Source organism: Copadichromis virginalis, linkage group LG7 (genome assembly GCF_057382275.1).
Source record: "Copadichromis virginalis isolate Kocher_CV1m ecotype Utaka linkage group LG7, C_Virginalis_male_GT1.1, whole genome shotgun sequence".
Taxonomy (NCBI): domain Eukaryota; kingdom Metazoa; phylum Chordata; class Actinopteri; order Cichliformes; family Cichlidae; genus Copadichromis; species Copadichromis virginalis.
Genome location: NC_140624.1, coordinates 70,894,387 through 70,921,351, shown reverse-complemented (window position 1 = coordinate 70,921,351; position 26,965 = coordinate 70,894,387). Strand labels below are relative to the sequence as shown.

General features: G+C 42.5%; 2 protein-coding genes across 2 annotated transcripts in view; one reads left to right on the top strand and one right to left on the bottom strand.

Moving 5' to 3' along the window:
* Window positions 1-13,986, top strand: part of LOC146706829 (sodium channel protein type 4 subunit alpha B-like) — a 40,840-nt gene extending 26,854 nt beyond the window's left edge. The window contains exons 24-27 of the mRNA XM_085465078.1: window positions 4,460-5,075; window positions 5,205-5,349; window positions 9,047-9,118; window positions 10,039-13,986. Coding sequence (XP_085321204.1) covers window positions 4,460-5,075; window positions 5,205-5,349; window positions 9,047-9,118; window positions 10,039-10,161 — 956 coding nt within the window. The 3' untranslated portion in view covers window positions 10,162-13,986. The remainder of the gene's footprint in view (window positions 1-4,459; window positions 5,076-5,204; window positions 5,350-9,046; window positions 9,119-10,038) is intronic.
* A 1,483-nt stretch (window positions 13,987-15,469) lies between these two features.
* The window catches only part of LOC146706827 (sodium channel protein type 4 subunit alpha B-like), a 64,483-nt gene continuing 52,987 nt past the window's right edge, over window positions 15,470-26,965 (bottom strand). Inside the window, exons 26-28 of the mRNA XM_085465077.1 lie at window positions 22,870-22,935; window positions 22,441-22,542; window positions 15,470-16,278 (exon numbers count right to left, since the gene is read on the bottom strand). Of these exons, the coding sequence (XP_085321203.1) occupies window positions 16,177-16,278; window positions 22,441-22,542; window positions 22,870-22,935 (270 nt within the window). The 3' untranslated portion in view covers window positions 15,470-16,176. The remainder of the gene's footprint in view (window positions 16,279-22,440; window positions 22,543-22,869; window positions 22,936-26,965) is intronic.

The window sequence follows — 26,965 nt, the reverse complement described above, 5'->3', positions numbered from 1 at the left end:
AGATCAAACAATGAAAATATTTGTCATTATTAAGGGGAAAAAAACCCAAATCCAAACCTGGACTGTGTGGAAAACCTCCACTTATCAGAATCAGAATCAGAATACTTTATTGATCCCTGGGGGAAATTATTTTTTGTTACAGTGCTCCATTTTAAACCAACATTAAGACAAGACAGACAATACACTAACTAAGAATAGTACAATATATACATACATACATACATAAGTCACTCATAAATAAATAGCTGAAAAAGAAACATGTGTAGTTATAGCAGCAAACAGTGTGTTAAGTGGATGCGTTGTACCGGGAGCCACAGGCAGGAAAGATTTCCTGTGTTGTTCAGTGGTGCATCATGGGTAATCTCAGTCTCTCACTGAACGTGCTCCTGTGACTGACCAGCATGTCATGGAGTGGGTGGGAGGTGTTATCCAACATTGTCTTTATCTTGGACAGCATCCGCCTCTCCGACACCACCTTGAGGGAGTCCAGCTCCATCCCCACAACATTGCTGGCCTTACGGATCAGTTTATTAAGTCTGTTGGCATCTGCGACCCTCAGCCTGCTCCCCCAGCATGCAACAGCATAGAGGATCGCACTGGCCACAACAGACTCATAGAAAATCCTCAGCATTTTCCGGCATATGTTGAAGGACCTCAGTCGCCTCAAAAAATAGAGACGACTCTGGCCCTTCCTGTAAAGTGCTGTGGTGTTTTTAGCCCAGTCCAGTTTATTGTCAATGTGTACTCCAAGGTATTTATAGTCCTCCACAATGTCAACACTGACCCCCTGGATTGAAACAGGGGTCAAGTGTTTCCTGGTCTTCCTGAAGTCCACGATCAGTTCCTTGGTCTTTGCCACGTTGAGCTGCAGATGATTCTGCTCACACCACGTGATAAAGGAGTCGACCACAGCCCGGTACTCTGTCTCATCATCCCTGCTGATGCATCCAACCACCGCAGAGTCATCAGAAAACTTCTGAAGATGGCAGGTCTCTGTGCAGTGGCTGAAGTCTGTGGTGTAGAGGGTGAAGAGGAAGGGGGAGAGGACAGTCCCCTGTGGTGCCCCTGTGTTGCTAATCACCTTGTCAGACACACACTGTGGGAGACGTACATATTGTGGTCTTCCTGTCAGGTAATCAACAATCCAGGACACCAGAGAAGCATCCACCTGCATCGCTGCTAACTTATCACCCAGGAGGGTCGGCCTGATGGTGTTGAAAGGCATCAAAAGCAGAAGAAAGAGTGTGGTGTGTCTGTGTTATTTCCATTGTTGTCTAAAGCATTGGAGAAGATGGTCCTCTCACAGACGCAGGCCTCCTTGGATGCAAATAATATCAGCGATAAATTCCAGTCTAGCTTTAAACCACGCCATAGCACCAAAACAGCGCTGCTGAGAGTCCTTAATGGCCTTCTTTTATTTGCCGACTCAGAGTGCTCTACGTTCTTAGTTTTATTGGACTTGACCTCTGCCTTTGATATGGTTGACCATAATATCCTCCTATTGAGGCTTGAGCACACAGTAGGCATAATGGGTAATGCCCTGAACTGGTTTAGATCGTATCTGTCGGACAGGTCTTACATACTTACTTGCTCTTCCTCTGTTGCTCCCCTCTACTGTGGTTTGCCCCAGGGATCTGTGTTGGGCCCTATGTTGTTTTCATTGTGTATGCTGCCCCTAGGCTCTGTCTTAGAGAAGTATAATATCTCCTGTCACTTTTATGCTGATGATATTCAAATTTACTTTCGGCTCTCTGGTGATGTTTGGTCATCAGTACACTGTCTGCTAGAGTGTTTGAGAGAGGTCAAAGATTGGCTCTCTGATAACTCTCTTATATTGAACAAGAAGAAAACAGAAATCGTGCCGTTCGACAACCATATTTCACAGGGCCAATTTGCTGATACTCTTGGACCCCTTGGCACCTTTCTTTCTGGCACTGTTAACAACTTAGGTGTCCTCTTAAACAGCTAAGTTTGACAAACAAGTATCCTCGGCAATGTTCCCTCTAAGCTGCACGCATGGGCAATTGCGCACTGCTGGCACAGTCTCTGCACACAAAAAAAGAAAAAATCGAACCTGAATTGAAATTAAATTTAAAACTTTAACAATTCTGTTTTGCAGTGTTAGTCAGTGACTGACTGCTCCCGTATGTGATCAGAACGATGCCACCTTATCCCAAAGTCCAGCCAATGATGCGATTCACATTCGTATATACGCAGCTAATCAACGTCGCTGACAGGCTCTGACCGCGTCCTTATGCGCCGACACCGGTGTTTTAGCAAAGCGGCTGCTGTGGAGTGAAGCCATGTTAATGACAACGTGTACAACCATTGGAGATGTGAGCAGGACAGACGGAACAACTGACGGGCAAAGTGTGGACTTTATACCAGTTTTTAAATTGTGTTGATCGGCCACGTAAAACCAGAGTTATGATAAAATATCTGCAATGTTTGGTTTTCTTCCTGAATACTGTCGTTGTTTATATTTACTGCAGGAAGAAATGGTAAAAACGGCGTTTTATAAGGAAAACGCTCAAAAGCCTGCGAGCAAAGACAACACCAAAAAAACCCCACCCTTTCCTATTGGTCGAAAAATATACCATGTCGACCAAAAAATGATATGGCAACATGGCCTTTAGTTGTTTAGGAAGGAGGAAGTTTTAGGAGTGACGGCGAGAGAGAGGGGGGGAGAGGGGGGGAGAGGGGGAGAGGGAGAGGGAGAGGGGAGAGGGGGGGAGAGAGAGAGAGGGGGGGAGGGAGAGGGGGAGAGAGAGGCGGGGAGAGGGAGGGGGGGGAAGAGAGAGAGATTTGAGATTTGTGACGTTTAGCGTGTTTGGAGTGTGTAGTTAGAGTGTAGTTAGTGTGTAGTTAGTGTGTAGTGTAGTCAGTAGTGTTGTTGTGTGTCAGAACAATGAGGCGCCTGCTGAGTGTTACAGGTGTTACAGCAGTGACACATCTGCTGCTGTCAGGCCTGCAGGTATCAGGCTGTTGTTCTCCTTCATCTCATAATAGAAATTATTTTTTGGAGCGGCACAAATAATTTGTGTGGCATCAGATTTGATGCAGAACAGCTGATTGTTCTGTAAATAGTTTGAAATGTTTGTTAAAAAAACGCTTTGGCTGCATTTTTAGGTAAACAGCTGTAAAAAACTTTGTTGTTTGCATAACTCAGTTACTCTTTTGAAGAAGTAACTAAATAATTAATTGCCCAACATTGGTCATTATTTACTGTATTTTGCAGACAGAGTTACAGGACTCTCTCCCACAGAGTCATACTCATAATACAAGTCAGAGCTTTATAAAAAAAAAAAAAAGAAAGTTGTGTTTTCAAAACTGGAGTTCAAGTTATTTTTACTTCCAATAGTGTTAACATGCTACAAAACCAATTTTTCTAAAACATTGTAAGTGGCCTAAAGCAGTTAATTAAAAGTCGTCTAAGATAAATGTAAATGCTGTAATTTGATTACTTTAATAAACCATGTAAATTGGATGGATTAGATGCTGGCGTGACCACAGTGCACACGTCTGCTGGTGCTCACAGTGGTCCAAGGGACGCTCAGGGAGTTTGTGTGTTCGCTCAGACACGTGAAACATTAGAGGGAACATTGATCCTTGGTAGTTAAATCTAGTTTTTACCAACTGCGTCAAATATCCAAGGCCAAGCACTACATAGGACCTTGAGAACCTATCCATGCATTTCTGACCTCTAGATTAGACTACTGTGATTCCCTTTACTTTGGTCTCTGCCCTTCTTCATAGATTGCAGCTTGTCCAGAATGCTGCGGCACACCTTTTGACTGGAACCAGAAGGTTTGCCTCTATTACCCCAGTCCTCGCTGACCTGCATTGGCTCCCTGTCAAATACCACATTGAGTTCAAAATTCTCTTGCTCACCTTTCAAACCATAAACAATACTGCGCCGTGCTACCTCATTGAACTCCTTAATCCGTATATCCCCAGGAGAGCCCTAAGATCATCAGGACAGTTACTCTTGGTGCAGCCTAGATCCCAGCTAAAGACCAGAGGTGACCGTGCTTTTGTCCTGGCAGGCCCTAGCTTCTGGAACAATCTTCCTGCTGCCGTTCACGCCTCTGATTGCATCCATTCATTTAAATCACAGTTAAAAACTTAGCTGTGTGGCCGAGCGTTTTCGGTTAGTCAAGTGCACATTCCCTATATTTCATCCAGCTGTTATTTATCTTCTATTGATGTACCACTGTATGTATACCCCCACTTTATATTTATGAATACTCAGTGATTTTATTTTCTAAAATACGCTCTGATGTTTTATTTCTTATTTTATCTGTATTTTTGTTTAACCAGCTTTTCTCAATTCTTAGCTTATTTGTACTCTGTTATGGTCTCATATCTGTTATGTTTAAACATTTTTATGAAGCACTTTGGTGTACCTTCGGTCTTAAATGTGCTATACAAATAGTTGTTGTTGTTGTTGTTGTTGCAGGTCTCTTCTTAGCTGACATCTTGGAAAAATATTTCGGCAGTCCCTCTCTCTTTTCTGTTATGCGATTGGGTCGTTTGTTCACCTTATGTGGAGCATTCCCTCACATTCGGTTTGCCAGAAGGATCTGGATGCTGATTATGGGCTTTGTGATGTCACTTCCTGCCCTTTTCAACATCGGCCTGCTCTTCTTCCTAATTGTGTACACATTCTCCATCATTGGGATGTTTAACTTTGCCTACGTGAAGCATGAGATGATGATCGATGACATGTTTAACTTCAAGACATTTGGAAACAGCATCATCAGCATGACTATGATCACCACGTCCTCGGGGTGGGACGGCCTGTTGAGTCCCATCATGAACACGCCTCCAGACTGCGACCTGCGATTACCTGAGCCTGGTAACTGCGCCAACCCGACGGTGGGGATTGTTTTCTTCAGCTCCTACATCCTCCTCTTCTGCCTGCTGGTGATCCACCTGTTCATCGTTGTCATCCTGGAGCTCTTCAACACAGCGAGCCCTGAGGACGCTGAGATGCTGAGTGATGATCACCTCCAGATGTTTTATGAAACCTGGAGGAGATTTGACCCCAGTGGCTCGCAGGTCATACAGTACAGGTGAGACTGAGCTCGGTGATGGTTTCTAACCTTAACACTAATCAAAAATGGTTCTGCACTATAATGGACTCCACTGTAACAGTCTAATAGTCTCTAATGGACTTTAATATTTTCTAATGTGTTCCCCAGTGAGCTGGCAGACTTCTGTGATGGTCTCCAGGATCCTTTGAGGATTCCCAAACCAAACACCATAAAACTGACTCACTTGAATCTGCCTCTGTTTCCTGGAGACCAGATCAGCTGTTTGGATGTTCTGCGCACAATTACTACACAGGTAAGGTCACCTGGGACGGGCTGCCAACATTTTGATATGTTTCTTAAACTCTGTTTGCTTAAACTAAAACCACTCTAAAGTCTTCTCCTTAAATGTTTACTGAAGAATTTTAGGTTTCCTCTTTATTTTCATCTTGTTAATCAACCAAAGACCCAGACATTCATTTGAAAGCCTGATGCTTAGCCTCGTCCACCCCAGCTGTAAAACTCAGAAACCAGTCTTACTTGTTATCATCTATCGTCCACCTGGGCCTTACACAGAGTTTCTGTCTGATTTCTCAGACTTTTTATCTGATTTAGTTCTGAGCTCAGATAAAATAATTATTGTGGGTGATTTTAACATCCATGTAGATGCTAAAAATGACAGCCTCAACATGGCATTTAATCTGTTGTTTGACTCAATTGGCTTCTGTCAAACTGTAAAAGAACCCACCCACCACTTTAATCACACTCTAGATCTTGTTTTAAGTGGGAAGAAAACCTCCGGGCCCAAACAGGCTGAGGGAGGTGTAGCCATGTGTTGCTACCAGGTAGGCATGACTAAAGATACGCTGAGGAAAAGAGTCAGAGATTATATGCCTACTGAAGGATATACCCTGGTCAAAAAAACAACACCAAGATTCCTCACAGCATTACTGGTGGCAAAAGCATTGCCCTCCAGAGTAAGAATCTGCTTAGATACCATGGTACTAAAATTTTTTGTATAACGTACAATACCCTCAGTTTAATCTGAATTTAGAAGCAGAAAATTAGAGGTCATCCAGGTCTGATGAAGACCCTCGAGAGGTTGGTTCTAAACCATCTGCGCCCCCTGGTGTTGTCTTCATTGGATCTGCAGTTTGCTTACCAGCCTGGCATCGGGGTGGAGGACGCCATCATCGACCTCCTGCACCGAGCTCTGACTCACCTGGAGAAGCCTGGAAGCACTGTGAGGATCATGTTCTTTGATTTCTCCAGTGCTTTCAACACCATCCAGCCACAACTTCTGAGGGACAAGCTGGAGCTATCAGGAATGGACCACCACATGTCCCAGTGGATACTGGACTACCTCACAGGACGCCCACAGTATGTGAGGACACAGGGCTGTCTCTGACACGCTGGTCTGCAGTCCGGGGGCCCCACAGGGAACTGTGCTGGCACCGTTCCTCTTCACCCTCTACACTGCAGACTTCTCCATCAACTCCCCACGCTGCCACCTACAGAAGTTCTCTGACGACTCTGCCATAGTCGGCCTCATCACAGGTGAGGACGACTCAGAGTACAGACAGCGGACTCTGGACTTTGTGGACTGGTGCCAGCAGAACCACCTGTTGATCAACGCCGGGAAAACCAAGGAGTTGGTGGTGGACGTCCGGAGATGCAGACCCACCACACTGACACCGGTGAACATCCATTGGGATAGTGGACTCCCACCTGGTGGGAGTTATGGGGTGTCTGGCCCATTGTGGATAGGTACCTAGGTGTTCACCTAAATAATAAACTGGACTGATGCTCTTTACAGGAAGGGTCAGAGCAGACTCTACCTGCTGAGGCGGCTGAGGTCATTTGGAGTCCAGGGAGCGCTTTTAAAGACCTTCTATGACTCTGTGGTGGCATCTGTCATTTTTTACAGTGTGGTATGTTGGAGCAGCAGTTTATCGGCAGCTGAGAGGAAGAGGTTGGATAAACTCATCAGGAAGGCCGGCTCTGTTCTGGGATGCACCCTGGACCCAGTGCAGGTGGTGGGAGACAGAAGGACTCTGTCCATCAGAGATGTTATTTTGGCCAGAGTCTCCCAGCCCATGCATGTAAATGTTGCTGAACTGCAGAGCTGCTTCAGTGACAGACTGCTGCATCCTCGATGCATGAAGGAGCGTTTCCGCAGGTCCTTCCTCCCTGCAGCTGTCAGACCCAGCCAGGCTTGTTTTCTATGAGCCTGGGCCACATAAACCAAACCACAATCGAGCCAGATATGGCATGCCATCGCATAAACAGTGCCAGCTATGCCAAGCCTGGCCCATATCTGGATGACACACGTCTTATCATGCCAGAAGTCAGCCAGCAGTGCCGGCTTGATGCCAGATCCGGGCCAGACCTGCTTGCTATGTGGGAGGAGGATCACACTCCTCAGCCTCCCTGGGAAAGTCTATGCCAGGGTGCTGGAAAGGAGAGTTTGTCCGCTAGTCTAACCTCAGATACAGGAGGAACAATGCGGTTTTCGTCCTGGTCGTGGAACACTGGACCAGCTCTTTATCCTCTGAAGGATACTTGAGGGTGCATGGGAGTTTCCCCAACCAGTCCACATGTGTTTTGTGGACTTGGAGAAGGCATTCAACCGTGTCCCTCAGGGTGTCCGGTGGGAGGTGCTGCGGGACTCTGGGGTGTCTGGCCCATTGCTACGGGCCATTCGATCCCTATATAACCGTTGCAAGAGCTTGGTTCGGATTGCCGGCAATAAGTCGGACTCGTTCCCGGTGGGCGATGGGCTCCGCCAGGGCTGCCCTTTGTCTCCGGTTCTGTTCATAATTTTTATGGATAGGATTTCTAGGCACAGCCAAGTGGCGGAGGGCTTTCGCTTTGGTGGCTTCAGAATCTCATTTCTGCTTTTCGCGGATGATATACGACGAGGGTATACGACTGTGGAACTCTCTTCATTATAATTTAAAGAATTGTATAAGTTTACATTGTTTTAAAAAGTGTTACATGCTTAAAACGATAACTCAATATGAAGAATGCGAATGAAATTGGAGTTCATTGAAAAAGGATCCTTTATAATTTTTTGTTTTATTTATTTAATTTTATTTTTCTCCCTGTTACTATGTGGAGTGGTATATTCTGATTGTAAATTTGTTGTTTGGTTTGGGTTAGGACCGGAGAGAAATGTTAATATTAGTTTGTTCCCTGATTTTTGGTGCCCACTTGTAATATAAGTTGGATTGTAGATAGGGGGCAGGGTTTAATAAGAATATTTTCTTCTTCCTGCTCCTTTTCACACATGGTTGTAGTGCTTTGTTGATAGAAAGTGTGGTTGGTTTGTTTGATCTGTTATACCAAGTGTGAAATAAATAAATAAATGAAATGAAATGAAATGATGTGGTTCTGTTGGCTTCATCGGGTGATGGCCTCCAGCTCACACTGGAACGGTTCGCAGCCGATTGTGAAGCAATGAGGATCAGCACCTCCAAATCTGAGGCCATGGTTCTCAGCTGGAAAAGGGTGGAGTGCCCAGGATGAGTTCCTGCCCCAAGCGGAGGAGTTCAAGTATCTCGGGGTCTTGGTTGCGAGTGATGGGAGAAGGGAGCCGGAGACGGATTGGTGCTGCGGCCGCAGTGATGCGGGCGCTGCACCGGTCCGTCGTGGTGAAGAGAGAGCTGAGCGTAAAAGCGAAGCTCTTGATTTGCCGGTTGATCTACGTCACTCATGCTCATTGATCAACAGCCACTGATCAATGAGTACCTTTCAAAGAGTGCTTGGAAAAGGCCGCAATTGCACCTAAAGGCCAGCGGCCACTCTTTCAGTGATGAGGATGTACACATCCTGGACTTTCCTTTTTAATAAATAAATTTTTCCTTCAATACAGAAAACTTTAAAGGCCTTCTTAACCTCACCTAAGGACAAAAAAGGAATCATACTTATGGTGGCCCAGGTGGCCTGTTGATAAACTATAACTATTGCTTGTATTATTCTTATTGTGATTTTTGATGTTGTTGTGTTTGCAGGCGTTTGATGAACCAGCAGAGGTGGATGCCCTCAAAGCCAAACTGGATGAAATAGTCAGGATTCACAGCCAGGTTCTATTCTATTCTATTCTATTCTATTCTATTCTATTCTATTCTATATATTAGTGAACTTTAAAAACACATCATTGCAACAGATTTTTTGCAACAGGTTAATGAGAGAAAATAAATTAAAAGTCAGAGCTTCAGGTTTGATTTTATTCAGCATGAAAAAAATAGTTGTCTCAAACTTTTCAGCTGGACTATTGAAACACTTCAGTGATTATTCTTTGGATTATTTACATTTACGCATTTTAATACTTTTTAAGTTGTTTTTTAAGAATACTTTTAGACACGCCTTTTCACGTATTTGCTGTTTCCCAAAACCTAGGCCGCATCCTTCGGAGGACCCGGCCTTTGTGGGCTACGTGGGCTTGGTCCTCAGGAGGCCGGTAAGCTGGAAATGAGCGGCTGTGAAATTGGACAGTCTAGCCTTCTTGATTTGTTCCCGCCCTTACTTCCGCATATTTCTGGTCGCTAGCACCACAGTGTGAAAACATTATAAAAATGGGCCCAAAAATGTTGCTCTTTTTCCAGGCACTTTATAGAAAGATTATTTTAATTATAAAAAAAACTCTATGCAAATGCCCAAAGCCCTTCAACACAACTGCTATAAAAATTTAACTTTTGCTCCACTAGATTTTCAGAACCTACCATAAAAATAAGGGACTGTCCTTTTTTGTAAGAAATCTTATAAATCCAGCAGGGGATCAAATAATTATAGCCCCACTGTATTTTAGATGGTTGCTGGGTCTCAATAAAGCTTAAGGAACACACTTGCAGAGAGGTCACAGACACATAACTTACCACTATTTTTTTAAAATCAATCAGGCCAATTGAATCTTTAAATAACTAAGGACACTGTGCCAAAACTAACTAGGTCAATAAAACTACATGAAGCAGAGATTCTAACTGGTGAGTCCCGTTTTCCACAGGTGTCACGTGAATCAACCACCACCTCGCCAGCACAGGAGGAGACAGACATGATCCAGAAACATGTGCAAGGTGGAGATGCTGAGCAAATGGTAGTCCAGGCTGTGGGCAGAGAATTACAGTGAGATGATAATCTACTTCTACCTCCTTCCTTCGTTCTCCTGTTAGTGAACTCGACTCTTCTTCTGCGAGGACTCAGTGACACCAGATCAGAGCAAAATGTGTAAGAAAAATGTGCAAGTGTGCTTCTTCTCATTCTCGATGATGCCAAAGATTTTTCCCTTCTGACAGTTCGGTTTGTGTGGGGGCAATTACCTGAGACCCACATAAACACCAGTTATTTTACTAACACTTATTAACCCTTATTATGAGTTATTATTGTGACAGGAATAAAACCAGTTCTGCATATACAAACAAACATTATGTTAAACTACAACAACAAAACTACCAAAGAGAGGAGAAGAAGGAGCTGAAGCTGATTTTATTACATTACGAACTTTGATTATATGATTTATAGTGAAATAAAAAATATTTCCATCCATCCATCCATCAGTCCATACTCTACTGCGCGTCCTCCCCACCCAAACCTCAGCCGAGAACATTTCTGAAACCTGAGAGCAGTGTTGCCAACTCCTCAGTAAGGAAAATCGCTATTGGCGGTCCTAAAAGTCGCTAGAAGTCGCTAAATGACGTCATTGCCTAATTTGCATAATTGGTCATGCTAATGTAATTGTAACCTTCACTGTTGGAGAGAGAAATAACATTGTGGAAGAGACATAAAGTGAGTAAAAAACATCCTAAAGGCATTTAGAGTTTATTTAGAACTACAAATTAAATTAATTTTAGCAATTATTGTTTTTTTAATGTCACAATTCCAACCCTGCTCCTTTACCCGGGCTTGGACCGGCAAAAGTGACCCGAAATAAGCACTCTGGTGGAGTTACTTTGTGTGTGTGTTTATAAGTAGTTTTAAACCTTGTGATCCACAAAACAGCATAAGAGTAAAAGAGTAAAAGAAGAACTGACTGCGTTACAGCACCCGCTGCTTGTTGAGAGTAAAAGCGATATGCGACTTTTTTTTAGAAAAAAAGTCACTAAGGGGTCTGAAAACTCGCTAAATATAGCGACAAAGTCGCTAAGTTGGCAACACTGCCTGAGAGCACTGCGTCAGGTTTCTGGACTTGCTGAAGCCCGTGCTCCAGCTCCACCCACGGTTTGCCTGGTTTTAAACAAAACTTTTATTCTTCGGGACTTTTTCAGTTCCTGTGATCTGGATTTTCTGTGACTGAGATGTGTCTCAATGAGTCCAGTGCTATATCTGAACTTTTACCAGTCGATTGTTGCTATTTTAACTCACCATGAACGTCGGGCAGAGGTGGAGGCACAGGATTACAAATGGAAGCAGTGCTATTATTAAATTCTGTTCTTTTGAATTCTTTTGGCAACAGAGAAAGACTGGACTCAGAGTGGTCAAGCTCCAAAAATGATCTTTATTTTACATTTCTGGAAATGGAGACCCGTCACACGAACACACACACTCTGGTCTGAATTCTTTGCCAGCTAAATCCGTATATATATTTCTGCACTGCATCACACCGACACACAGTTTACTTAATACGCCTGTGCAGCTCTGCACTAAAACTTCCTGTTCTCTGCAAAAGCAGTTTCCTGTCAGTACTCTGTGACATTGTGCTCAAACTGGCGTTCTCCTAGTCTGGCCTCTATAAAACAATATAAACAGAAAATAAGCATTAAGAATATATATTTATATCGTAACACTTTCTACAGCCTTCGTTCTCCAGCTTTGAACTTACCTCGTTTGAGGTGAGTCGCACAGACCCGGTTTTCTGCGCTGTCATCTATCGCCCCCCGAAATACACTAAGAATTTCATAAATGACGTTTCTGATTTTTTTAGCTGGGATTATGCCCAAAGTGTTCTTATTATTGGAGATTTTAATATACATGTATGTTGTCCTGATAAGCCACTGGTAAAGGACTTTTTAAGCCTTATTGACTCTTTTAGCCTGGTACAGTCCGTGCCTGGCCCTACACATGAGCACGGACACAAACTGGACCTTGTCCTGTCATATGGTCTGCCTGTCACTAACTTGGAGATTTGTGACTGTGCACTCTCATATCATATGCCTGTGTTATTCAACATTGGTTTTACACATACTGCAGTTAAATCTGGCGCTCCTGCTTGGCGCTGTCGGGTTATTAACCCCTCCACTGCTGCGCAGTTTTTTTGCTGCTTTTAATCAGCTCCGTGGCCCTTCTGACTTTGTTTCCTCTGACACAGAAGAGCTTAATTCCTGGTTTTATTCTTGCTGTCAAACAGTCTTGGACTCTGTGGCTCCTTTAAAAACCAGGCAGCTGAAGGCTAAACCTGAGCCTTGGTTTAATGAGAGCAGTCGGGTTGTTAAGAGGGAATGTCGTCGAGCAGAACAGAGATTGAAAAAGGATAAACTGCAGGAGTCATTTCAAATTCTCAAATTCTGCTGGCATCGCTACCAGAACACTGTTAAAGAGGCAAAAAGGGAATATTTTGCAAATATTGTTTCTTTCGACAGTCATAACCCACATGTGTTGTTTAGGACCATTGACACTGTTCTTGATACTCCACTGAATGTCTGTTTGGAAGTTTCTCCTGATATTTGCAATACTTTTCTGAGTTTTTTTCTTGAACAGGTTGGCACCACCAGGGCTCTGATCAAAGCTCCTGACTCTGACCCCTCTGTCTCTGACATTCTCCACTTTAGAGGATGTGGTTCACCATATTAAGCCCGCAGGTTCCCCTCGGGATCCTGTCCCCCCACAAAGACATTTTTCCTAGTATAGGCAGTATGTCCTTGACATTATTAACAGCAGTTTGTCTTCTGGTGTGGTTCCTGCAAATTTCAAACATGCAGTAGTGCAGCCACTGCTTCAGAAACCTGGCCTTGATCACAAGGTATTAGCTAATTATAGGCCTATTTCCAAGCTGCCTTTACTTTCCAACGTTTTAGAGAAAATTGTTTTTTGTCAACTGAAGTATTTTCTAGATGAAAACAGTATCCATCCTTAGAAGGCATGGGACCTCTTTTCATTGTTACGCTGATGACTGCCACATTTATTTGCCACTAAAGCAGAAGGATGGCCTCTCCATTAAACCTCTCTTGGCATTTCTAGATAACAGTAAAACCTGGTTGGCCTTAAACTTTTTATTATTATTATATTAAACAATAATATTTTAAACCTGTTATTACTGACAGCCAAATTAGAGCAGTGAAGTCCATTTTTTATCATGTAAGGCGACTGGCAGGTGTGAAATCTTCTTTCTGGGCAGCACACTGATCCATGCTTTTATTTTATCCTGTCTGGACCACTGTAACTCCCTTTATGTGAAGGTCAGGCAGTCGTTGCTCTCACATCTGCAGCTGTTTCAAAATGCCGCTGCATAAAATGCATCGTCACATAATCACCAGTTAACAATATGCACCTGAGGCTACAGTCTATCCTGTTGATTAGCACACACATATGATCTTTCGTTCACGTTTTCTGACTCACTGACCTTAGGATTTTAGGTTGTTTAAGTTAAAACTTCAAAATAACTGCCTGTGGGGATTTCCAAATGGACTTTAGTTCAACTAATGTGTTTCTCAAAACATTCAAATGTTTAATATCTTTCTCAGAATTTTATTGTCTTTGTCCTTCAAACGCTCCTCAGTAACAGAACATATGGCAGTGTGCTTTTCTGGTCCCAATGTGCTCATGTGGCATGTCTTCACGTAGTCTACTAACACAACTCACCTTCAGGAAGTATCCAATCCGATTATATGAATAACACCTACATAGCAGACTGCATGATTATTCGATTGATTGGTTATTCTTCATGTAACTGTTGCTTTTTTGTGTCTGTTGTGAACCATCATCTTATATAATAATGTTAATAAAGGTATATATTAAAATATTCTAATATACTAGTTATTAAAGCATTTGTATTTCTCTACATCATAGGTGTCAAACTCTGGCCCGCGGGCCAAATTTGGCCCGCAGCCTAATTACATTTGGCCCGCGAAGCCATGCCAAATTACAATTAGAGCTGGCCTACTGGTATTATACAGCTAATATATCTATTGTTTAGTATTAAGCTTTGCTTGTTCCATATTCAGTTTTTCAGCAAAACGTGTTTGAGTCCATAAGAAAAGATTCATTCTTATATCTGGAGGAAGATTTTTTTTCAATAAATATTAATGTTAGCCCGCGACTTTGTTCCAGTTTTGAATTTTGGCCCACTGTGTGTTTGAGTTTGACATCCCTGCTCTACATTTACATGTATTTTTAAAAAAATGTTTGTAAACACAAGTCTAACTCACAATAAACACATGCATATGAAAACACGTGCTTTGGATTTTGTCTGAACTGCCTGCCCCGCTCTGTGGGTTCCAAGCCTCGACTGACTGCTGAAAGTGTCAGGGTGGGAAACACACGGAGAGCAGCAGCTCAGGTTTGTTTAGTTCAAACTAAAGCTTAATAGATTTATTCTGGATTTCCTGTTATGGCAGCTGCCATGTACTATAATAAGTAGACAGTCAGCTTATTCAGAGAAAGTGCAGCAAGTGTTAAATGTGAAAGTTCATGACGGCACGATAAGAAAAAGACTGAACAAGTATGGTATCTTCCAGTGTTGGGAAGGTTACTTTTAAAATGTATTCCATTACAGAATACAGATTACATGCCCTAAAATGTATTCTGTAACGTATTCCGTTACGTTACTCAATGACAGTAACGTATTCTGAATACTTTGGATTACTTAATATATTATCGTGCTTTTTACAACTACGTGAATGTACTATTGCTGTGTGATTTATTACTATTACTGAAGGTCCGCGACTCCGAACTGTAGTAAAGGGACCTCTGACTAATACGGCGGGGTCCCTGTCGGCTCGTAGCCAAAAAATAGCTTTACTTTGTTGTGTGGGTCAACTTTTCTTGCGAGAGACAGAGAGAGGCGTTGAAAGGCTGCTCCAACGGAACTTATTGTTTCGGAGGAAAACACGAACACGGTGTACAGTCGAGTCTTAATAGCTTACTTACAACTGGGCTCGTCAGGCTCTCTTCTTGGCTGCAGTGGTTATTATTATATTTACATGCTTCCAGCTCCCGTTTTTCCTCGATGACAACTCGTACCTTTCCACTCCCCTTTTTCTCCCTCCTCGCGCTCACAGACACATAACGTGTATGGCAGTCCATTCTCCCTGCAACACGGACTACACTGCCCATGATGCTACATTCTTTAGAGCTATGCTTGTAGCATTCTGCCTGTTAGCTTAGCACAACAACAACAACAACAACGAAAAGGCGCTCTCTCACCCAGGAAACACACAGTCGCAGAGAGAGAGAGAGCGTCGCCCTGTAACTATGGCAACTGTAACGCTGCCGCCTGGAACAACAGAACATAGCTGTCAAACAAAACCCAAACAGTCCTGACCCGCGACAATATGAAACAGGAAAGTACCGCAGTGTAATCCATTTATTTCAACAAAGTAACTGTATTCTGAATACCACCTTTTTAAACGGTAACTGTAACGGAATACAGTTACTCATATTTTGTATTTTAAATATGTAACGGCGGTACATGTATTCCGTTACTCCCCAACACTGGTATCTTCTCTCTAAAAGAACACGACTTAGGTTTGCAAAGCTGCACCTGACAAATCCCAAGACTTCTAGTACAACAAAACAGCCTTACGGACCTGGGATTCCCATTTCTACAGACGCTTGACAACACAGTGAAAGGGAGACTGCGCCTGAGATGGCAGCTAAAAAATGTTGTCATAAAAAATGTCCCATGTTGTACTCAAAGTCAGGGCCGGGACAGAAAGGGGTGAGAGAAGCCAAGCTACTGGAAGTTTACCACCAGAAACAGTGTTTTGGAAAGTAGAAGCATGCAGCACACAAGCATGCAGCACACAAGCATGCAGCACACAAGCATGAGCGGTCGTTCTCTTTGCTTAAGGAATCCAGATGAGTGACTGTCTTTTAAAAGATTGAAATCATTTCAGCAGTTGAAATTGCAAGTTACAGCTGTCTGCTTCACATGAAGGATGACCCTGTGAGCAGGTAATACAGTTTTATAACACAACAAAAACAAGTATTATTATCTCCTCTTGGGAATGACGCAGCTGGTCCTGCAGTCAGCCGATTGGATCTTCTCCTGCACTGCATCCACCACTGATGTCGTCTGCATCTGCTCCTTTTCCTGGAAAAAGGAAAAAAACACCTCACTCCCTGATATCCAGCCTGTTGTTTCTACTTATTTTCCAAGTCCGGGAAGTTCTGGCCCAGAAAAATATCCCCCTGACTCTAACCAGTAATGATGTTTGCAAATCCCTCTGCAGCTCAACATGTCACTCTCAGTAATTCAGTTTAATCACAGCTCTGAATGGACTTTTGACCCTCATTGCACAGTGCCAACTCTTAACGAGCACAATTCCAATGTTTATATAAAACTCACACAAAAACAGCTTTATTTAACCATTTTATTCCTAACAGCCTACAAGAAAAGTGTGAGACTACTTAGTCAGAAAAGAAGAAAAACAGCCAACGAGAAGTGACGCAGAGTCCAGTTCAGCTTTATTTATATTGATCCACGTCACAACAATACTCGTCTGAAAAAGCTTCACCCAGAGCCGACAGTATTAGAGACACGAGACAGAAGGACAGCTGACAGCTGGGTTAAAGTCATGAAGAGACCCAGTTCACATCCATGTTCGACTGAATATGTGTGAAGGTAGAAAACCACAAACAGGAGCAGCAGCTGACCTTCCTTCATTAATGAGTAAACAGCAAAAACACTGTTTTTAGTTTATGTTTTGTCTTGATTTACTGAATTTAGTCTAGTTTCCATTTGTTTCCACAGTGAGTTTGATCCTTTCAGTTTAGATTCTTGCACAGGGACAGTTTCCAGTGACCTGAGGGTCATTTATAAAAGCAGGAAGGAGCTGACAGAGCTCTTAAGATCTTTGTCTATGAGCTGTATTCATGTTTGTGTGAATATAAAGTTAGACTGCTGTAATGGAGGGTTCCAAGCAGAGGGGGCATACTTAATTCATTTTTATTTTCAAATCATTTGCATTTCTCTTTGTTTTCATCTCTCCTAAATTCTAGTTTTGTTTTTTTTTTGTTTGAACATTATTTATTCATTTATTTTATTTGTTTATTTTTGAATGCAATTTAACAGTTCAGCAGGTTCAGGTGGTTCTAATCTCGGTGTTTCCAGGTGACTTCTTCAGTCTCGGCTGACTCCAAGTTTCCAACCTCATAAACAGTAATGACTGACTATTGCACCACTGAATGGACAATGGGCTGTGAGGTCAGTGTCTTGGTCATTAATATGCAAAATGTCATGGCCATTGACCAGGGGTGGAAAGTAACGAATTACATTTACTTGCATTACTGTAATTGAGTAGTTTTTTCTGTATTTGTACTTTTTAAAGTCATTTTTCAAGTCTGTAATTTTACTTTTACTTAAGTATATTTTTTTAAAAGTTTTGTAGTTCGCTACGTTTTCAATCACACCCTCTACTGAGTAAATTAAAAATAAAAAAACCATTGCGCTTCGGAAATACTGCAGGGAATGATGGGTAGTAGAACAAATTGGCGTTAAGGTCACGTTAAAGATGGAGTTTAACTGCCACTGCACTTTAATTTGTAAAGTTTTTCTTTTCACTAAAAAAGAACTACTTTGAGATTTATATCCCACTGTCTTTTTTTGCACTACTCAGAAGCGGCTGTCCTCCTGCTGACAGAAACGTAACTATGTAACTTTTACTCTGAGTACATTTTAAATGAGCTACTTTTTACTTTTACTTGAGTACATTTTTAGACAGGTAATTTTACTTGTACTTGAGTAAAATTTCAGCAAAGTAATAGTACTTTTACTTGAGTAAAATATTTTAGTACTCTTTACACCTCTGCCATTGACAATGGAGCAATGGTAACTGGTAATTCAGGGTCACCTGGTCCAGCCCTAACTATATGCTTTAGCAAAAAGGAAAGTTTGAAGCCTAATCTTGAAAGTAGAGATAGTGTCTGTCTCCCGAATCCAAACTGGAAGCTGGTTCCACAGAAGAGGGGCCTGAAAACTGAAGGCTCTGCCTCCCATTCTACTTTTAAATACTCTAGGAAGTAGGCCTGAAGAGCGAGAGCGAAGTGCTCTGTGGTTAAGTCAGTTTATTCATTGAGGGCAGGGCCGGTCCGTGGCATAGGCCGTATAGGCAAATGCTAAGGGCGCCGTCCATCAGGGGGCGCCATGCCAGTGCCACAAATGTTGAAAAGAAAAAAAAAAGTTGGTACTATTATTTCTAAATACAAAAAATAATCCCACGTTAATTAAAATGCAAAGTAAAGCTTATTTAATAGAAATATTATTTGTTACAACATTACGCCCCCCCCCCCCCCCTCCCGGCACGGTGCGCCCCCTCCCTTCCCGTATCATGGTTGCTTTTGGACGTCACCACATCAAAAAATCAACACAAGATGTCAAAACGGCCAAAACTGTCAGGTGCCCAGGGAAGAAAAAAGAGAAAAGAAGAGGAGGAGAAACAAGAAAAAGACAGAGGTAGGTAACGTTAGCCTACATGAAATTATTTGTCTGAATGTGATAGTAACCTAAATTTTTAGCATTAAGCTAATGTTACATGATTCGCTAATTGCTAATCAATAAATAGCTAGTTAACTGTTTTAACGTCAGTTAATATTGTGGAGGGGGCTAAATTGTTATGGAAAATAATAATGTAACGTTAGGTAATTACAGTACTCCCACCTTTCCCACCATTCCTCATTTGTATTCATCTTTTAAGCAGGTGTTTTTTGTTTACATTGTTATTGCCTTCTGGTTAGCTAACGTTTACCCTGCAGGTAATAGTCACTTTTCCATCCATCCATCCATTTTCATCCGCTTTGTCCGGGGCCGGGTCGCGGGGGCAGCAGCCTAAGCAAAGTCAAAGCTAGTCACTTTTCCACCCCTGTATATATTATAGTTGTAAGCCTAGTTGTTAAAGCGCACATCATTAATGTTAATTAAGCAATATCACATGAGAGGGAATGCTGTTTTTTAATATGAGCACTGCTGTGATTCGGTCAAAGATAATCATAACATAACATTCTCATATGATATTATACTGTTACTTTGCATTCTGCTATTCAGCATTTCACTGTAATGATGACAATAAATTGAATCTAATCTAATTTGCATATCAGTTAACATCATACATATATCTCTTTGGTTTTTCATTTATATTATATCATTTCATTTTATTCCTGGAATCATATGTTTTTATTATTAGACTTTAATACTCAGTGGTGTCACATACTCCTCTCTTCAGATGCACTGTTGAAGTTTCTAAATCCCACCCCTGGGCCATCTACCACATGGATAGTGTCAGGAGAAGACATACCACAAGTTAAAGAGCATTTCCTGGGCTTTCTTGTTGCAGAGGAATCAACAGGAGATCATTTGTCAACTCTCATCCTAAAACGGATAGAGGAGCTTAACATTCCTTTTGAAGACTGCAGAGGACAGTCCTATGACAATGGGGCCAACATGAAGGGAAAAAATAAAGGTGTTCAGGCAAGGTTGCTTCAAAAAAGGAGCTTTTTTGGTCCCATGTGGTGCCCACACTTTAAATCTGGTAGTAGCTGATGCTGCAAAAAGCTCACCAGATGCCCATGGCTACTTTGGGCATTTAGCAAAATTATTCAAGCTCCTCTCAGCCTCCACCCATAGGTGGGATGTTCTCCTGAAACATGTGAAAACCACCTTGAAATCATGGGCTGAGACCAGATGGGAAAGCAGGATAAAAAGCATTGAGGCAGTCAGATATCAGGCTCGGCAAGTCAGAGAGGCTCTTCTGGAGGTGAGGGAAACAGCTACAGACCCTGTGGTCAGTGTTGAAGCCCAGTCTTTGGCTGAGGAGATTGGATCCTATCGTTTTTGCATTTGTACAGCCATCTGGTATGACATTCTCAGCAAGATCCAGTATGTGAGTAAACTCATGCAGTCGGCCTCCATGCAGCTAGATGTGGCTGTCGACTTGCTAAAGAAAACCAAAGATTCCCTCACCAGCTACAGAAACACTGGATTTTCTGATGCACAGACAACGGCAAAGGAGATGTGTGAAGAAATGAATGTGGAGGCTGAACTCAAACAAAAGCGATTGAGAACCACCAAAAGGCACTTCGGTTATGAGTCTCCAGATGAGCCCATACAAGATGCACTTAAAAAAATGGAAACCACATTTTTTTAATGTGGTAGTGGATACAGCCATCTCTTCACTTGATGAGAGATTTCAGAACCTTGGAGAGGTGAATGACAAGTTTGGAGTACTCCTCAATTTCCACAACTTACAAAATAAAGGGCTGCTACAGCAGTGCCAAACACTGAGTACTACTCTGACCCATGACAGCCAGCCGGACATTAATGGCACAGAACTTGCAATGGAAATGCAGAATTTCCCACCATTGCCATCAAAGAACATGAGAAACATGGAACTCTTGACCTTCCTGCATGAGAAGAAGCTGGTAGAAATTTACCCCAACATGTGGGTTGCTCTGAGAATCTTTGCCACTCTTCCTGTTACAGTACCTGCTGCTGAAAGAAGCTTCTCTAAGCTCAAACTCATTAAAACCTACCTGAGATCTACTATGATGCAAGAACGTCTCAGTGGACTTTCCATCATAAGCATAAATCATGTGGTCTCAAATCAGTTGTCATATGATGATGTTGTAGATGACTTTGCTGCAAGAAAGACTAGGTGTCACGGTCATGGACCCAGTATTTTGAGTTTTATTATGTTTGGGTTTTAGTTTACATCGGGGATTGTTTTCTTGTTCTCTTGTTGTGTTTATGATGATGATTATGATGTTTATTATTAGAGTTCCATGTTTCTGTTTATCTGGGTTTAAGATGCGGGTTTAGTTTCATATGTTATTTCCTGTCTGTCTCTCGATGTCGAGCCTGCGTGTGATGTTTTATTGTGAAGGTCTGCGTCTCATGTGAATGTGTTCAGTTTTACCTCTGTCTCGTCTTACTGATTGTTCCCAGCTGTGTCCACCACCTGTGTGTAATTCCCGTATTTCTCTGTGTGTATTTAAGTCGTGTCCTCCGTCATTGTAGTTGCTGGTCCGTCTGTGTATTCCACCCTGCCTCATCTGTGTATCTACCATGTCTCACCCGTGTGTTCTCCCTGCTGTCCGTCATCATTCTCCTCTGCTCATTTTCATTCAGGTTTGTGCTTTGTAGTTTTAGTTGTTTCCCAGTATAGTTTAGTTCTCCGTGTTGCCGTTTGCCTCTCCTTTTGTGTTCAATAAATCACCTTTTACACCTTCACGACTGCCTGCGTGTGGATCCTCCTTTTCCTCCTCCACACGGCTCCTCTCACTCGCCGTGACACTAGGAGAGTAAGGCTGTAGCAGGTGATGTGAGGTTGATGAGGGGGTGGTGTACAGTAATTTGTAAGTCATTCTAGTTAATGCAGTATTAAAAAGCACAACTAGAGAACTCTGTAGGATCCCCTTTTTTGTAATATAGTTGTTAAAGTCATACTGGTTTATTTACAGTAATATCTTGTTTTGTGCAGTGCCTTATTTATATTGTATTTTTAATTTATTTTATCCAACTTGTTGACACGTTTTATTGTGTTTATGTATGTAAAATTTATTGTATTTCATATATTCATTTTTTATTTTTTGTATTCATTTATTTATTCATATATTTTTTTATCTTGTTAATTATTCTGATTGTGAATTTGGTTTCTTTAAGTAAAAAAAAAAAGGTCAAAGACAAAGCTATTCGGTTTCTTGTGAGTACATACACTACACTGCCAATGTAGGGTGGCGCCACCTAAAATCTTGCCTAGGGCGCCAGATTGGTTAGAGCCGGGCCTGATTGAGGGTGTCTGTCTATGCTGCTGTATTATTCTTTCTTTGTGAGTTTTTGGTAAATTTTTTGTCTGTTTGGGAGCTGACACAGTCTCAGTGGAGATGGGTTTTAAAAAATTTGTCCATATTTCTAGAAATGAGAGCTGCTCCATCCAAAGTGGGATGGATGCCGTCTCTCCTAACAAGACCAGGTTTCCTCCAGAAGGTTTGCCAATTATCTATGAAGCCCACATCGTTTCTGGGACACCACTCAGACAGCCAGCAATTTAAGGAGAACATGCGGCTAAACATGTAACTCCTGGTCTGATTGGGAAGGGGACCAGAGAAAACTAACACCAATTTAAAAAAGACACAGAGGGTGTCCTGACAGAGAAGAAGAAAAAACATTACCACACATTACATTTGTTTTTTTACTTTGATCTGAGTCTTTACAGAAGAAGACTCAAGTTTACTGACAGGAGGATGAGGCTCCGCCCACAACCTGGAGTAGCGTTCCCTCGGTGTCTCCATCCCGCACGTGTTCCTGGATCAGGTCTGCAGCACACTGTGTTGATGAGGTGAAGCTCACCTGTTCACATGACACCTGTAGGAAACAGGACTCACCTGTGAGATTTGTCACCTGTTGAAATCTTTGAAGTGTCCATGTTATTCATTTACAGATCAAATGTCACCCAACAACCACCTAAAATAAGGTCTGAAACCTTAAAGGCAAAATCCAGGGGAACACTGGATGTAAGCAGTCCATAGAATAATCACTGAAGTGTTTCAGCATTTCTGAAATGTTTGAATTGCTCATTTAATCAGCTCAAATAAAATCAGTGAATCAGCAGCAGTGAAATCATCACTGATGACACCATCACAAAGCAATCATCTGTGCTTAAAAGCCCACTAACAACGAGAAGACAAGAACCTGGCTGTTAATCCTGAATATTTCATCCAGTTTGGCTTTGTCCACCCCTCCTGATTCACCAAACACCTGCAAACACAACAACAACATCATAACAAGGTTGTAACTACATTAAGAATAATACCAGCAATAGTTGTAATTTATCAATAGATTTCTCACACAAAGACACCGTAAGTATGATTCCTGTTTCATCGTTAGTTGAGGGAAAGAAGGTCTTTAAAGGTTTCTTTAGTAATGGAAAACCAGAGACCAAAAATCTTCTTCAATCAGTGAAGAATAGTAAGATGTTCTGGCTTTACGGAGGGCTTTCTTATAAAGCAGCAAACTGTTTCTCCAGACTCCAGAAATCTCTCAGTCAGAACATGCTATGTCATGTTTAGGCGGAAACTAGCGAGCTAACTTCCTGCTAACTTCTAACTCCATTAAACTTCATAAATACTGTTTTCATGGATGCCTGGATGTTAAACTTAGTTGTTACACCTGGTAAAACAGCAACGCTGATCATTTTATTACAGATGAAAGAATTTAGTGCAGGGGTCGGCAACCCTGGGCACGCGTGCCACAGCTGGCACGCGAAGGGTTAACTGATGGCACGATCATAGCTGGACTGGCCATTGGGCTTACCGGGCATTTGCCCGGTTGGCCGATGGTTTTGTTTGTTTGTTGTTTTGGTTTTTTGCAACGTATAATCATTGAAAGGTGGTGGATTGGCCAGTTGTTGGCTGATGTGTAAATGTAACTCAGTTGTTTGGTGGTGGCTGTGGTGGAGCTTCCACAGAGGCCAGCAGGTGGATGAGGAAAAGGGGAGGCAGGAGGAGGAGAGACCCGAGGCGGCCGCCGGTCCGAGTGTCAGGTGATCTGAACTTCAGAAGTTATGACCTGCAGTCTATCTGGGTCAGATATAAACCAAGTTTAGGTGGAGTTTATTTTCGTTGTGCTGACTTTTTACAGTCAGTTACAATAACTCGTACTGCGTGAGCTAGCATGACGGAGTTTCTATACTTGGGTGGTGCTATGATGTTACTGATGGTGAACTTTATTTTGTTCATAAGGTTAGTTAGTAGAGTTGCCAACCGTCCCGTACAAACATAATCACCCCGCATTCAGAGAAATTATTACGTTTCGTGTTGAGCTGAGAAGGAACAGTTTGTCCCGGACTTCAGCTACAATGAAAAAAGACACAAAGCTGGATTTATTCTGCGTCTTCTCTCATTCTCTCCCCTCCCTCTCCTGTTTCTACTTCAATCATGAAGCTGATCAACAATCAGCTGATCGGCACCAGAAAGAGGAAACCAGCAGATGTCGCACTAAAGAACAGCAGCAGGTTTAAGCTTGATCAGCTGTTGTTAGAATTTATTTAATATTACTTTCTATCAGCTGATGTTTGCTGGAGCCACAGCTGTAAAGCTGCTGGTCATGATGTCTGTTTGGATATGTGGTGAGAGGGAAACATGAAGATGAAACCAGGAGATGTCCTTACTGAATCATCAGAGCTGAACAGGTGATGGAGAAACAGGTTTACCTTTTAGGTGACATGAATGAGTTGAAGTTATGAACTGTTTCTGAGAGACAAATAACACCAGGATCCTTTTCTTTGTAGACCAAAAACCAAAGTTTTTATCTGATGTAAAATGTATAAAAATCATATCAGCAAGAGAGTGTACAGCACTGTCACAACAGTGTTTGTTTTCATTGTTGTGAGGAGACCATAAACAGCATTTGCATTTTCTGCTGTACCGTTCATTTGCTGTTATGGATAAAAAGTGTCTTTTTTTTGTTTCAAAATAGCTGATAACTATTTGCCAACTGCCAACATCTGCAAACAAATATAATTCTGTAAAGTACTGTTAATATAGAGCGTTATTAAATGTATTGCTAATGCAGTCATATGGCACACTGACTTCTGAGGAAATTTTAGATGCACTCATCATCAGAAAGGTTGCCGACTCCTGATTTAGACAGTTTGTAACTCTGAGTGATGCCGCAGAGTTCATTTGACTTTGGGACCTGAAGCAGAGTTTGGACCAGACAGGAGAGGGTTTTCAGGAAACACTGTTAAATGTTCAGTTTCTATCCCATACGTTAAAACAAGATCTACAGTGTAATTAAAGTGGTGGGTGGGTTCTTTTACATTTTGTGAGAAGCCAATTGAGTCTAATAACAGATTAAATGCCATGTTGAGGCTGTCATTTTTAGCATCTACATGGATGTTAAAATCATTTATTTATTTCATTTTCATTTATAAAGCACATTTAATAACAACAGGGTGTTGACCAAAGTAAATGGTAAATGGCCTGTATTTATATAGCGCTTTACTAGTCCCTAAGGACCCCAAAGCGCTTTACATATCCAGTCATCCTCCCATTCACACACTGGTGATGGCAGCTACATTGTAGCCACAGCCACCCTGGGGCGCACTGACAGAGGCGAGGCTGCCGGACACTGGCGCCACCGGGCCCTCTGACCACCACCAGTAGGCAACGGGTGAAGTGTCTTGCCCAAGGACACAACGACCGAGACTGTCCAAGCCGGGGCTCGAACCGGCAACCTTCCGATTACAAGGCGAACTCCCAACTCTTGAGCCACGATCGCCCAGTGCTGTACAACATAACAATTAAACAGTGGCATTAATAACAACAACAGATAAAAATTAAAAATTAGAGCAGCAGTCCCCAACCTCCGGGCGTCGGACAGGTACCGGTCCGTGAGTTATTTTGATACCGGGCCGCGAGAGTTGAGGCTTAAACCGGTCCATGGTGCAAAAAAGGTTGGGGACCGCTGCTCTAGAGGGCGTATACAGCTGCACAAGGTCAGACAAATAGTCCGGTGCATGGCCATTTAGCACTTTATAAGTTAAAAGTAAGATTTTGAATTTAATTCTAAAACGCACTGGAAGCCAATGAAGGGAAGCAAGCACCGGAGTAATATGTTGGTGTTTCTTCACACGAGTGAAAAGGCGAGCTGCAGCATTCTGTACCAGTTGGAGCCGGGCCAAGCTGGACTGACTGACACCCACATATACAGGGAGTGCAGAATTATTAGGCAAATGAGTATTTTGTCCTCTGCATGCATGTTGTCTTACTCCAAGCTGTATAGGCTCGAAAGCCTACTACCAATTAAGCATATTAGGTGATGTGCATCTCTGTAATGAGAAGGGGTGTGGTCTAATGACATCAACACCCTATATCAGGTGTGCATAATTATTAGGCAACGTCCTTTCCTTTGGCAAAATGGGTCAAAAGAAGGACTTGACAGGCTCAGAAAAGTCAAAAATAGTGAGATATCTTGCAGAGGGATGCAGCAGTCTCAAAATTGCAAAGCTTCTGAAGCGTGATCATCGAACAATCAAGCGTTTCATTCAAAATAGTCAACAGGGTCGGAAGAAGCGTGTGGAAAAACCAAGGCGCAAAATAACTGCCCATGAACTGAGAAAAGTCAAGCGTGCAGCTGCCAAGATGCCACTTGCCACCAGTTTGGCCATATTTCAGAGCTGCAACATCACTGGAGTGCCCAAAAGCACAAGGTGTGCAATACTCAGAGACATGGCCAAGGTAAGAAAGGCTGAAAGACGACCACCACTGAACAAGACACACAAGCTGAAACGTCAAGACTGGGCCAAGAAATATCTCAAGACTAATTTTTCTAAGGTTTTATGGACTGATGAAATGAGAGTGAGTCTTGATGGGCCAGATGGATGGGCCCGTGGCTGGATTGGTAAAGGGCAGAGAGCTCCAGTCCGACTCAGACGCCAGCAAGGTGGAGGTGGAGTACACATTCACCAGTGTGTGAATGTGTGTGTGAATGGGTGGATGACTGGATATGTAAAGCGCTTTGGGGTCCTTAGGGACTAGTAAAGCGCTATATAAATACAGGCCATTTACCATTTACCATTTACTGGTTTGGGCTGGTATCATCAAAGATGAGCTTGTGGGGCCTTTTCGGGTTGAGGATGGAGTCAAGCTCAACTCCCAGTCCTACTGGCAGTTTCTGGAAGACACCTTCTTCAAGCAGTGGTACAGGAAGAAGTCTGCATCCTTCAAGAAAAACATGATTTTCATGCAGGACAATGCTCCATCACACGCGTCCAAGTACTCCACAG